Here is a 14,961-nt window from a genome sequence, read left to right on the forward strand (position 1 = left end):
GGCATGCCGGCAGCACGATTTTCTTTACATATATATGCATGTGCATGATTCCTTGATAATGTAGGATACTGATTTATTTACTCAGCATGGATATTTTATCATAGCATACATGTCAACTTCTCAAACCCTGATAAGCATGGTTAGCATTTTTAGTTGATTCGACAAGATTATGCAGGATTACTTACTGAGCCGTGTAGCTCATGCCTGTTCATTTACGTTTTTTTTCAGATCACCACCAGTGACAGCTTCTAGAAGCATTTTTCTTTTGCAACAGGGCTTCTTTATTTTTGGGATGATATGAATATACTTTTGTGTATATAAACTATGTAGAAGCTTTGTACCTTATATATACCCTCTATTGTAATGCACATATTTGATATATGCAAGTTTGACCGCTTTTGATTACCCTGTTACCCATGTATGAGGCTGCGTGCTATTGTGGGCGGTAGTCGGCAATAGCACGGCCGTGTCACGGATCCAGGTCCGGGGCGTGACATTTATAACCCATAAATGATCATTATAATAGTTTCGTAGGGTTGGAATGACTACTAGAACATTCTTCCTGCCCCGTTGGCCAAACAAAGGGAAGAAAATTGCCGTTCCAAGTAAAATATAACCATCAAGATAGTAGTACGGTTGGAACGGAGTTAAAATTTTATCGGAGTGGCCCAGATTTGAAACGCGCGGATATCGATTAAACGTGGATGGAATGTCCGAGTAAAAAAAAACCCATAAAAAAAATAAAAAATAAAATATATAGAATAATTTTTTAGCTTTACGACTACTATAATAACCCATAAATGATTACCATAACAGTTTCGGTAGAATTGGAATGTCTACCGAAACGTCCTTTTTGCACCGCTGGCGAAACAAAACGGAGGAAATTAAGGGAGGATACCCCGCCCCCGTTTTATTTGCCGCCCCCTAAATGAAAGGAAACGAGGACGTAGGCGGAGGCACAAAATAGAACGCGAGCGAGCGGGAGAAAGAGAGAGAGAGGGAGAGAGAGAGAGAGAGAGGAGGGGGATTCCTCCCGAGAAGGCGATGCTGGCCGAGTATCTCTTCGGAGGGGTGATCTCCTCGCTTCTAGGGTTGCTTCTTCTCCTCAGATTGAGGAGAGCGAAGGAGAAGAACAAGAGGACGAGAATTGCCGGAGCTCTGGCGAAGGCTGTCGAGGAATCCAGGCCGCAGGCCGTAGGGGATGGCGGAACCGACGTGATCGTCGTCGGCGCAGGCGTCGCTGGCTCTTCCATCGCGCACACGCTCGGGAAGGTGTGATCTTTCTCTTCTTTCTTTCGCTTTGCTATCTTTTTTTGATGGGATTTTGAGTTTGTTATGTGATATTGTTGGGGATGGGATCTTTGGTTCGAGAGAGATGGATTCTATCTGGATTTCTTATTGATCGTGGTTTGTTAATCTTGTGCTTCCAATCGTAGATTTGGCCTCTTTTTGATCCAGCGGGCATAAAATTTTCCTGTTTTGATAACAGTAAGTTGGAGAAAGAAGTGAAATCTATGTTTTTTGGGTTGATGGATTTGGTGAGGTTGATATAAGCTTCTTTTTATTCATATTATGCTGGTGCCATACTTTGTATCATTGGTAGTCAGCGGAGACCCCTGAGAAATGTGGCGTTGGAGAGTTGGTATGGAAGAAAAACATAGTCATAATAAAAATTTGACGCTGTCATGCTCGTGTGGGAGCTGATGGAATGTTTGGCCAATTGGGCGTTAAAACTTGTGTAATAAAAATAACGATGTTATGGTTGTTGCGTGTTAGAATTGCTTTTCTTGTTTACAAGATAAGAACTTGATTCATACATAAAGATAAGACATAAGATAAACTTCCTTGGAACAAGCATACATGCCTCTTATTGGAACAAGAACTTGGTTCTACATAATCAGATCAAGATTTTCCGACACTACTACTAGTTAAAATTAGACTACTGATATGACTACAGGCCCTGAACAATCCTGAAATGCATATAATAAATAAAAAGCTAATTTTAATTATGGGATCTCTGCTTTTGCATCAATAGTTGAATCTAATGCTCCCTGTACAAAGGTTGACCAAGGGTTTTGCAATATGAGGGTTGATTTCATATATTAAAACCCAATAATATGTAAAACTACAGACACTGAGACTGTTTTAGGTTCCATAGAGAGCTGATGAATCAACTTTGCATTTGGATCTATGCTAAGTTTCAGATCTGGTTTCCAGCTCATAATTTGTCTCCATCATTGATCTGAATCAGTAGCAGAAAACTTTCATGTATTGAATCACATCATATTTTGAACAAATAATAAAGATAATTTGTCAAATGTGATCACAAGCAACTTCTTTCTGTCGCATGCATTGCATTTGCCAGATCTTAGTCTATGTAACACTTGCATTGCTGATATGGGGAAGGGGCTCCCTTGCCTCAAGTTTCGCCAAAAATTTGATATGGTATGGTAGATATGATTTTTTCCCACCATCAATGAGGATTTATATCTCAGGTAGTTTTGGCAGTACTTTAGTAGTATGACAGTTTTGGTGAATACATGTACATGTAATACGGTAGACCTGTCATGATGAGGACAACCTGGCCAAGTACCTCAAAAAGGAGCTGTACCTGTTTATCTGTTGCCAAAACCTACGGTGAAAGACATAAGATGTTTCTTGTACAACAGGTGATCCAGCGGCATCTTGCTTAAAGCCTGGTCCAGAAACAGAGTGATCGTCTCATTCATTATGTAAATCATCTGAATATAACCTACTTGGTCTCCACAATTTATTATTACAGCTAGTTGTTATTAGGGGTTTCCCTCACTATCTGGGAGAAATTAAACATCTATGCATGGACAATCATGTGGAGTCACAGTATCTGTTTCAAAATACTATATTTTCCCATCCTTCCATGTGCGATAGTGGGAGCTAGAGAGACCACATTTTCTAGCGTAAATTTGACATTTCATTAGAAAAGGAGGGAGCCTCATGCTTAGTTGAGAAAGGCAGAAAGATTTCGAGTTCAGTTGCTCATAAAAGCTAAATCTCTATTATTTTGGAAATAAAAGTCATATTATGAAGTGGGCTTGCCCCAATGCACATATCCCTCTTCTTGGCAACCAGAGGTTCTAAGTACAAATCTTGGGTGGTGCATTCACAAGTATAGGGACATGGACAACTGTAGTGCAGATGAGTCTCCCTCCGTCTCTTTCTCTCTCTCTAAAAAAAAAGAAAATCTCTAGATGATCTTTCTCCCCTTTTTTTGTTTACTTTTCTTTTCCTGTCTTCGCTCTTTAATTACTGAAAAAGGTTTGGATGTGTGTAGCATAATTAGAGATAATGAATAAGACATGCATGCGAGTAATGAGAAAGGCTTCAGGGCATTTCTGATTTTGGAGGACTTAGAGGCCTAGTATAAGAACCTCTGGCTAGGAAAATTCCAAATAACCATCCACAGATTGATGGATAAGGCTTGCTTTTGGGTTGTTACATGACAATTCTCCTTGTTAACAAGATATGTCTGCATCAACTAGCAATTTTGAATATCTTTCATAATTCTCCTTTTCCTATGAGCTCTTATTCCATAAGGGAGGTGAGTTGGCATGTTGCTTATCATATGAGGGCTGTTATATACCCACATTAGTGGATCACGTGATGAGTTGATCACTTGATTTCATCTTAAACAAGTTGGGGTCCTGCTATTGCATGTAATAGATTTTAATGTGGTCCACTGGTGGACAATATGTCAGAGTTGATTTAGTAATTTTTTACAAATGAAGCCCTCGTGTGATATGTGGATATCAACAAACTAGCACTAGGGTTCTGGAGTTTAGTACTAAGGAAAAGAAAGGTTTTATCTTTTTTTGTCCAAAAATTTTTTGGTGCTATAATGAATGGTTTTTATACAGAAATCAGTAGCAAAACACCTGATTATGGTCCACTCACATAGATAACATCAAAAGACAGTAAAAATTTGAAATTAATAAATTTTGCACACCAAACTAATCAAAATTAAGATTACCTTTACGGTCCATGAAAATAGATTCCCTACTAACTAAAATTAAGGTAAAACAACGACTAAAGCGCTCAATTTCTGCAAATAAAGGCTTGCAAATCCAAATCTAATGGCCAAAGCTCCTAAAATTTGATGCTTGATTTTTAAGATAATCGGATCACCTCCTTTTGATGAGCACCTATGTTGTGGTTTGTGGACCAATGAAAAGGTTATTTTCTAAAATTCAAGTGCCTTTGATGTAAGTTGGCTGAAGTCATATATGAATAAACTCTGTTTTTCAATATGGACAATCTTATAATTCTTTTCAGATTATATTCTTGAGAAGAACCGAAAAAGAGGACTATATAAGATTTGATCAAAGAAATCGCCGAACCGGTATTGTGACTCATAGTGGTTAGCTATCGGTACAGTATAGTATGAGTCTGTATCGTACCATATCGTGCTGAAACATGGAGAGAGAGAAGGAGAGAGAGGGAGAGAGAGAGAGGGAGGGAGAGGGGGAGGGGGGAGAGGAAGAAGGAAAGGAAGGGAGAGAGAGGGAGAGGGAGAGGGAGAGAGAGGGAAAGGAAAGGTGGAGGTGGAGCCACCATTGCACTGCTAAAGCGAAGGGATTTGGTGAAAAAAAGAGGAAGAGAGGGAGTTAGAAGGAAGCTGGTGAGGCTCAGCCACCGCCTGATCCTCATGAGTGAAGAGAGCAGTGGGTTCTAATTGTTTTGACGGTGGTAGAGAGAGATGATAGATGTGGCCTGGAGAGGGAGAAAGGGAAAGGGAGAAAGGGGAGGGAAGCCTTACCGTGAGACTTGCAAGTGGAGAGAGCGGGCGAGAGAGTGGAGACGCTAGGGAGAGCGAGCGAAGATGCTGGAAAGAGTGGGAAAGAGACAGATTGATTGAGTGCTTGTGAGGGACTTTTATAGCTGAATTGATCGGGTCGTTCGGTTCAGTACTTGCCGAACTGTCCAATTTGGGTCAGTTCAAAACCATGTTTTGATCCCAAAGAGTGCATTGTCTAATGGGATATATCTATTCGTTAAGCATTCGTCCCTATAAAAATAGTTAGGAGCATTGCAAGATGAAGCAATTCCCCTAATTTTAAAAAGTATAATGGCAAATAAATCCTAATCTTAGACATTCAATTAGGTTGTTGGGATCATAATTGTTGACCAGGTAATTCCTGCACTTAAATTGGTCAATACTCAATAGTGTTGCATGTGATAGAATCACAACCATATGTCCAATGTGCTGTGCTTAAACCAAGCATTTCTATTATGCATGCCACATAATTTCTATAAAAAGATGACAACAAAATTTATCTAAGACCTTCCACTAGTTGCTACAATCACAATCATCCTTCAAATTCTTTTTCCACCTAAAATCACGTGGCATCCACCATCATGCATCTAAAACCATAAGTCTAAGGTTTGCCCAAAATCCAAAATGGAGAAGTTTTGGTTTTGACTTTGAACTAGTGCAGACATTTTAGCCAAAACTAACTTATACGGCCATTTTCATTGATAGTTGAAAATATGGCTTTTGTATTTTTCATTCTTTGAGTTTTCAGAAATATCTCAAGAGCAAATATGGATTGCAAGTTTTAGTAGGATTTTTAATTATCATGATGTTGATATCTAGTGTAATTAGAGGAACTTTTTTCTGCCCATAGTTTGGCTGTTTGTTTTGTTAATTCTAGTTGTGTTGGTTGCCATGTGTTAGATGCTCAAAGAATAATATGATATATCATGCACTTTAAAATGACATATATATATTTTCTTTTTTTTAAAATCTTACCAATTATTCAGTTCTAGTTGTTTTAGCATGAAACTCTTAGTATGAAATTAGTTCAGAAAGCTCCCCAAACAGTATTGTATACATTACAATGCTTTGGTTCTCGATGTTCCTTTTTTACTTTCTAAATTTTTGGATTTTTGTTTATTTTCCTTACAGCCACATAAACTAGAAAACCACCAAAACCAAAATTTATTTGGCTTGGTGAAATTAAAACTGTATAGAGTTTCCAAATTCATGTACATCACATGTGCCAAATGCTATTACGTAGATGTTTGCTGAGGTAGGGAGATTTTGGTTAGAATGTGTTCTATTATTTGTAAGCAGAGAGGGAACAATATTGGCCATGATTTGCTGAACCGATATCGGACCTGTACTAATTGGCTACTGGTACCATATGGTATTGGTCCATACCATGCCTTGTTAGAGTGTACTAAAATAGGAGGAGAGAGGGGGATGGGGAAAAGGAAAGGGATGGAGAGAGAGGGGGAGGGAGGGAGGGGGAGAGAGGGAGAGGGAACCCTAACCCTAGGGGGTTGGAGAAAAGAAGGGGAGAAAGAGGGATGGGGAGAAGGGGGAGAGGGGGAGAAATTGAGAGTCGTACCTTGGAACCTCCACCAGAAAATTGCAGGCTGCAGCTGGAAATAAAAAAGATAGTGGAAGAGGTCAGTTAAGGTGCAGGAGATGTACTGAAGAAGTGGAGTTTCGATCGGAGATAAGCATTTCGATGGGAATGACCATAGGGTGGGGGGCATTGGGATTTTATTAAGCGCCGAACTGTCTAGACCACCCGAACGGTTCCGGTTCTTGATCAATTTGGCTCGATATGGCCCAAACCATCCAGTTCGGGACGGTTTGCTAACCTTTACTGGCAGTCATCCCTTGATCTTAAAGGAAGAAATTAGAAATCAAGGAGATATATGAGGAATTCACTTCAACATAAATGTAGGGCCTATCTTTCATATGACCTAACCGCATATTCCCATGGTACAATAAACCTTGCTTTAGTAAAAGCTTGCTTAGCCTTCTAAATTGCATGACACAATTTTCTAACTTTTTCCATTTGTTCTATGTTTAGCGCATTCATTGCACACAACACATGTTTTATATATACTTTCTGTTCTAGAAAATTATATCATATTTATTTTGTTACTTTGTTACTAATAATCATCTGTAGAATCATAGAATGTTCCATAAGCTCATTTTACTTGTCAATTTAGAATTGATTAGATGGTTTGAACTCTAGGAATTGGTTGGTCAACAAGTTGATCAATTTCATATTCTTTTTTTTATTGGTTGTAGGATGGCCGCCGAGTACATGTAATTGAGAGAGATTTGACAGAGCCCGACCGCATTGTTGGGGAACTTTTACAACCTGGGGGTTACCTCAGATTGATTGAGTTAGGCTTGGAGGGTAAAAATGGAATACATGATTCATTCTCTTAGATGTTTGAATGAATGAAAAATCATCATCACTGCTTTTAACATCACAGATGTGCACCTTTTTCAGATATGATTTGTTTAGTGGTGCACTACATGCTAGCAGTCTTTTCTTGGTTCATGCACCCTCTACAGTCAAATGTCCGTGTTATCTTAAAATTTACTTTCTCTGCAGACTGTGTGGAAGAAATTGATGCTCAGCGGGTCCTTGGATATGCTCTTTATAAAGATGGAAAAAATACCAGACTGCCATATCCCTTGGAAAATTATCATTCAGATGTTGCGGGGAGGAGCTTTCACAATGGACGGTTTATACAAAGGATGCGGGAGAAAGCTGCATCTTTGCCTAAGTAAATGAATTCTCTACATTTGTTCTGTACCTTTTATTTTTTTAGTTATTACATAAGAACAGTTGAGGTTCTTTCACACTAACTTGTTATATGCATCAGTTTCTTAGAAAAATCCCAGCTTTAATTCATTTACAATGCTCAAACTAAGAGATAATACATTGGGTCTTCCCTATTAAATCCTGAACATATTGTCTTAATTTACTCTCACCTTAAATTGTGTTTACATGCTTCAACCAGTCCTAGTTCACAACTTGTCTTATATTCTAATTAGATGCCCTCAAATGGATTCGATATCCTGTCTCTACTTCATCATTGAACTTTGCTGACAATTATAGATTTTTGTCTGGTCGGAAGAGTCCTGCTAATGTTTTGGTTTTATATCAGTTTCAATGTTTTTGAATATAAACAGATTTAACCTGTCTTATTTCTCTATGGGCATTTTTTTCTTTGAGAAATTATACTTTTATTTATATCTTAGGTTTCTTTTACTCTGTAAATTAGAATACATGATGAGTTTGAGTTAAGGAATAGGTTCCTTTCACACAATCATAACAATATTTTCTGGGATCTTTGTGAATGACATATGTGAGTCTAATATCCAGCATGAAACTTGTGGGAGAGCATGAACTAGAAGAAACCAAAATGATGGGGAGTGAAAGCAATTGACATGCACTTACTAAGCTGTCATGTCCGTTGTGAAGCATCAGAATTGGATCCAAGGATCATGCGATATCATTGGGCTTAATTTCTAAAAGTGCCTCTGGAGTTTTCATTATATACCAAATAACCTCTCTCTTGCTCGCTCGCTCACTCGTTCTCGAGATCGTGTATGTCGTGAAGCATCAGAATTGGATGCAAGGATCATGTGACATCATTGGGCTTAATTTCTAAAAGTGGCTTTTTCTCAAGTATATGGCTTAGGAAGTTAGGATGTTTCTGTTGATAATACACTTTTATTAGGAAGCCAAATGTCCATCAATAACATCTTTACATTTTCATGTTCTGTTCATGTAATAGCGATGTTGATTTGGATACCTTAAGGCTTTTCTTTGCTTTTCTTTATGAACTGGTCTAAGTAGATGATGGCCATCTTTCCATCTTTTTCTATGTATATAGTGTTGGTTAAGCAAGATGGTAGTGAGTGTTAAATTAAGATGAGTATGAAGCTAGCTAGTCATGCACAAGCATTATATGATAGAGAATTAATGAAGATATAATTTCATTTAACTGCTGTGAGATATCCAAAGTAATAATTGTCAAAGTTTTGATGAATGTTAAGGTATATTAATACTAATAGTATGTAGCTCTTTTGGAATAGTTGGCTATTGAATCCTTGCTTGCTTACACATGCTCCAGTGGGCATATAAAAGTTAATGCAATAATGAACAGGTGAAAGTTATAGATATGGGCAATTTTTGAGTTTTATACTTTTAATTTCTAAACTTTTTATTTCAAAAATAGTTTCTTTAGTCTTTTACAAACTAATTTTAAGCAGAAGCAAAGCTTAAGACCAGTGGTTAAGTGCCTTTCTATTATAGAGCCTGTGGGTTCAAAATCTAGTCCTTGGCTTAATTTCTTATGTTTTCCAAATAAAGCTACACTAATTATTGAGGCCTGGGTCAAACAATTTTTTGCTTGTATCAGTGTCAGGTCTGGACCTGATCTGAAGGTAGATTTTAAAACAATCTTCCTATGTCAGCCAAAAAAAAAAAAGGAAAAGAAAACAATCTTCCCATGTCAGCCAAAAAACAAAAGGAAAAGAAAACAATCTTTCTATGGTTCATCACACTCAACTACGTAGCCAAACTTAAACCATCTGACCATCGATTTTATCCTAGGCAGTGAAAAGAGGAGTGCTGCAACCGGCATGTGATATCACATCTTAGCATGTTGAATCTCTCTCCCTTCCCTCTTTATATGAGAGAGAGAGAGAGAGAGATTTGTTTTCAAACCTCCCGATCAGGGATCTTTATTATGTTATATCATGAAATCACTTGCTTAATTTGACGTATGCATTAGGAACTGATTGCAAGTTTCTTGATTGGACTAGATCCATCACATTCAAATAAGGTTATGAGGTCTTTGATCAAATTTAGTTTAGTTGGATCAAATGTCAACAAAAAGATCTTGGATCTAATTAAACCTGAAGGACATCTTGTGAGATTGCAGAACTTAGGGCTGATATGATTTGATGGATCTGCTGAAAGATGATATCTTTATTTGGTTGGTGGTCCCAACAGTTCTAGAATTTGCTCAGGAGAGGACCTTATGGCTTCTTAATTTAGACTTATGCTTGTAAGAAGTGTATGCAAGGTTCGTTGAATCAGTACCGAAAAGCACACAGGCTGGCAACTAGTTCGGCATGGAGCAGGTCCATACTGCACCATTCTGGGGCGTACCGACACAAGAAGAGCCGAAGAGGGAGGGGAAGAAGGAGAGGGAGAGGGAGGAGGAGAGGGAGAAAAGGAGAGAGGAAGAGAGAGGGAGAGACATGGGGGGAGGGAAGAAGGTGAAGGGCTGCCTTGACAAATCCTAACCCTAAGCTGAGCACGTGCGAGAGAGCAAGAGGGAGAGGGAGGGGGAGGGGGAGGGGGAGGGACCTACCATTGGTAAGGGGCGAAACATTGCAAGCAGTTGGGTAAGGGGTGCTCGTGGGTGGAGGCTGCTCTCTTGCACTCTTTTGATTTTTCTGAACTGGAAGGGGGCGCTCTCCTGCGGTCTCTCGATTTTTCCAAGCTGGGGCCCAGAGTGGGGTGTGGAGTGAATCGAATAGCTAGCGGTAACTAACCAGTCTCAAATTTATAACCAAAACTGTGCCGATCCCTAATATTTTTGGTCCTTTGGTTGGTCACCAATTTGTACTTTGTCCAATAATTAAACCTGTTAGACTTGGGTGCCCATCATGAGGACTGTTGGATTATTGGAGTCTTATCTTCAGGCCACTGTATTTGTCATGCCCTGACATTGTAATCCTGTTTAGTTTGTTTGATCTTTTGATTTATAATTTTTTTTAAGAATTGTTTCTCAGAAAAGCAAAAACTCCATACATACTGCATGTTGTATGGAAGGCTTATGAAGATTTTCTGACTCAGTATTTGCTAGATCAAATAGTTCACACACTTTATCTGAGCTTGGGAAATCCTCCTGTTTCACTAGCTTTTGTGCATGGTCACCATGCCTACCAAGCCACCCCCAGACAACAGTTTTCAACAATTGTTAATTAAATCCTCAAGATGAAGTTATTTGCTTCTAGACATGTTTATTTGTATCTAACTTCTGTTTCATGTCTGAAGGTTAAATCAATTAAATAACCCAGGGTGTTGCCCAAGAGCCAACATAAGTTGCATGAGTGGTTTAGATTAGAAGTGAAATTGAGTTGGAATCATATAATAGAGGATTTTATGGTGGCTAAGGGCTGATTAATCTAAACAAAACATAAATCCAATCGTTGTATGTAATTCTTATATCTTGGATCTGTAAAATAATCCATGAAATGAGAATGTTTTCGGCAAACTTTTAGTAAGATGGATAAAGTGAAATTTTTACTTCTAGAGTATTATGTGATCATTGCATGCTAGTGAAATTTAAGAATAGATGCTGAAACTCACATATATAGGTTAGACTAGCATTAAAGAAACCTTTTATACATAAAATAGTAGAGACCACTTAATTCCCATCACAGGGTTGGTCCAATATGCCTAACAGTGAAATCAGAAAGTTCCTTAGTATTTTGTTTTGGAATCAGATAGAGTTTTGATAATCATATGAAATAATACAAGGTTATAGAACTAGTGAGGTGTGCAGCATGAAATGTTAGTGGAATGTATGTTATATGAACTTGATGGATCTGCTGAGCTCATGTAGAAGTGATATGTGACCTTGCAGGTACAAGGATAATATCTAGATCTCAGGATACTTTAGAGGGTGACCTATTATGAGAGGGAGGAAAAAATGGAAATCTGGAAATTGCAGTTTGTTAGCTTCTTCCATCCAAAACAGACTCTAGTTCTCCATCTCTGTGTTATAGATTGGTTTTGATGCTTTGCTTCTTTACAACCATCTACTTAAACATTTCTGGCAGTTATTCTCTGGTTATATTTTTTTATTTTATGCAGTTCTATTTGCAACTTTAAAGTAATATAATGTTCCACTCTTCAGTGTTAAATTGGAGCAGGGAACTGTAACAGCCTTGCTTGAAGAAAATGGTACCATCAAGGGTGTATCATACAAGAATAAAGCTGGTGCAGAATTAAAAGCTTATGCACCACTTACAATTGTTTGTGATGGCTGCTTTTCAAATTTGCGCCGCACTCTTTGCTCTCCCAAAGTAAGGCCTATGCATTACAACTTGTTTGTCAACTGTATGTTTCCACTCTCAAATTTATGGATTTTCTCTTCTTTTTTTTTTTGTCTTTCTTGTTTATAGTACATAGTAAACCATCACACATGCACTTATTCATGTTGATGTCAAATGCTTCTGAATCATCAGATGTTGCTTGGTGTATAGTTCTAGCCTTCTAGGTGTTAGCAGATGACTTCTTCATTTGCACTGCAATTTTATATAGTATAATGAAAAATTTTCCTTCAGGTTGATATCCCCTCTTGTTTTGTTGGATTGATCCTGGAGAACTGTCAACTACCATATCCAAACCATGGGCATGTTATTTTAGCAGACCCTTCACCTATTCTGTTCTATCCTATCAGCAGTACCGAGGTTCGGTGTTTGGTTGATGTGCCCGGGCAGAAGGTGCCTTCTGTAGCTAATGGGGAAATGGCAAGGTATCTGAAAACTGTAGTGGCACCTCAGGTATGTTGATTTAGATATATATGGTGAATTGATACTTCCATATTTGAAGGTATTCAGTAGTTTCTACCACCAAAAGCCACTTTTCCATAGTGCTACTTTATTAAGCAATGCCATACTCATGGCTGATAGTATCTAAATTACGGAATACACTAAATTGACAATTCAGGTTCCAAGTGAGCTGCATGATGCCTTTGTATCAGCTGTTGATCAAGGAAGCATTCGAACCATGCCAAATAAGAGCATGCCTGCTTCTCCTTTTCCGACACCTGGAGCCCTATTAATGGGAGATGCATTCAATATGCGGCATCCTTTAACTGGTGGAGGAATGACTGTGGCGTTGTCTGATATTGTTGTACTATGCAATCTTCTTAGGCCTTTGCATGATCTGCAGGATGCATCTTCTCTGTGCAAGTATTTAGAATCCTTCTACACTTTGCGTAAGGTTAGCCATATTATGCATGCCCCAGACTTAGTTCTCGCGAGATGCATTGAAAATTCTATGTCATAAATAACTGGGATCCATTCTATCTTGTTGATAGTTGCTTCTATTAGCGATCATCCCAAGTACTTGAGTTCAGCTCAGAATCACTTTCCATTGCCAGTTCCTATTTAAGCTTGTTTCTTTTTACCACTGGGCCATCCTAATGTCTACTACCACTTTCATCCTACCTGTACTTGTACTGCTAAAAGCATTTTATCATCGGCTGCCAACTTTCTGTTGTCAATCAACTTAAAGTTTGATTCATTATTTTGATTTCTATTTTCTTGATGGTTCGCAGCCTGTTGCTTCTACGATAAACGCTTTGGCAGGTGCCTTGTATGAGGTCTTCAGTGCTTCACCTGATCGAGCAAGGATTGAGATGCGCCAAGCCTGTTTTGACTATCTATGTCTTGGTGGTGTGTTTTCAAGTGGGCCTATTGCTTTACTTTCTGGCCTCAAACCTTGCCCATTAAGCTTGGTTGCACACTTTTTTGCTGTTGCCATATATGGTGTTGGCCGACTTTTATTGCCATTTCCTTCACCTGAGCGATTGTGGATTGGAGCTCGATTGATTTCGGTGAGTAATAACACCAGGCTAGCTTCCTGCAGATGCCATTCTTATGAATCACTTTTTTATTATTTCTGTGTTATAAAGAATAAAATTTCATCCTTGAATATTTTTATTTGGCCATGTTAATTTTTGAATTTCAACTGGAAAATTTTGATCGATTTAAGTGCAGAACTTTTGATATGAAGTAGCCCCTTATTATGTCTTTTTCATGTTAACAGCATTAACTTATTCATGAATGCTTTTGATTTGCTGCTGTTAGAGTCAGTATCTGAGATTTTACTGCACAAAGTTGTCAGAAGTATCACTGCTAGTTAATGCAGATAATGGATTTCAATATTGGAAAGAGTCTTACTTCATGGAGCATTAGATCATTTAATTACAATCCTCTATGCAATTGATTCTTTGGCAGGGTGCATCTGCTATCATTTTCCCCATTATAAGAGCAGAAGGGTTTCGACAAATGTTCTTTCCTGCTACTGTTCCTGCTTATTACAGAGCTCCTCCTCCTCACTAAAATGCCAAGAAGTACCCATACTCGGTGGATCATTTTATTTCCTATGAAAAGCATCTCTCTTTGTTGACATGGCATTGCCTTCCGTCCTTCTAAATGTATGTAGGAGTCGATAAACTTTGAACTCCGATATTGCTTAGAACTGGTACTGTGTGCATGCTTCTTGTTGTCAGTTTGCCGCAAGTTGTTACATGACACGGTCCTGATTAGACACAGAGAAGGTGACACTGGGAAAGCAAATTAGATGCTTTTGAGCAGTAATTTGAGAAGCTCCGCAATAAAATTTCACAAGGGTTTAAAATCATAAAATTGACATAATATTATTTGAAATTTTTTTTTTCAAAATTGATATTTTCTCTCATTATTCTTTCAGGTTTGGTTTTTCATTTTCAATCTTTTTTCCTTTTCGACAACCAAATACTTCTTAAATGCAAGATGTGCATGTTCCCATAGATGAAAACTGCTAATATAATTTTAGGGTTGTGAGTAAATCCGATTGTTCAACAACTGTGCTAGACTGAAAATTGGAGTACCAGACAATGCCCATGAAAAAAATTCTAATGAAATAATAGCTGATAGCTTATCAGGTAAGGGTTTAGATGCGAACCATACTGAAATCGATTGAGATAGTGCGTATATGGAAGATTTGAGGAGGCTCTTATAAGGAGTACTTTAATTTGTGCTTAAGGTTGTAAGAAAAAAAAAAGGAATATTTAAATTAACTTTGATGGAAGTTACAAGGAAGGATATATATAGAGAAACATGGACTTAAATCAGAAATGATCATAGATAGGGGTACTTGACGAATGAGGATCCAGCTTATCAGGTATGATTGAGAAAAGTCCATAGGATTATGATTATAAATGAATAAGGATTCAGAAAGCCAACTCCGAAAAATTGGGATAATACTTGATCATAAGGGAGATGATATTATTGCCTATTTGCTTTTACTCTTTTTTCAGGGAAATATAAGAAAAGTTCCAATGTGTTACCAGCACTCCACGCCCACCCTAATTCCC

The 14,961-nt window shown here is 38.1% G+C and overlaps 1 protein-coding gene across 1 annotated transcript; it reads left to right on the plus strand.

Annotated features, from left to right (window-relative positions):
• Positions 1-906: 906 nt before the first annotated feature.
• LOC103713674 (squalene monooxygenase SE1-like) lies at positions 907-14,251 on the plus strand. Its single transcript, XM_008800684.3, has 8 exons — positions 907-1,272; positions 7,085-7,196; positions 7,398-7,572; positions 11,731-11,899; positions 12,161-12,379; positions 12,546-12,821; positions 13,159-13,437; positions 13,841-14,251. Exons 1-8 carry the CDS (start codon positions 1,045-1,047, stop codon positions 13,943-13,945), a joined length of 1,563 nt encoding a protein of 520 aa, XP_008798906.2. The 5' UTR covers positions 907-1,044; the 3' UTR covers positions 13,946-14,251.
• Positions 14,252-14,961: the final 710 nt, after the last annotated feature.

This window comes from Phoenix dactylifera, chromosome 1 (genome assembly GCF_051530095.1).
Source record: "Phoenix dactylifera cultivar Ajwa chromosome 1, Ajwa_hap1_PhDact_Kaust_v1.1, whole genome shotgun sequence".
Classification (NCBI taxonomy): domain Eukaryota; kingdom Viridiplantae; phylum Streptophyta; class Magnoliopsida; order Arecales; family Arecaceae; genus Phoenix; species Phoenix dactylifera.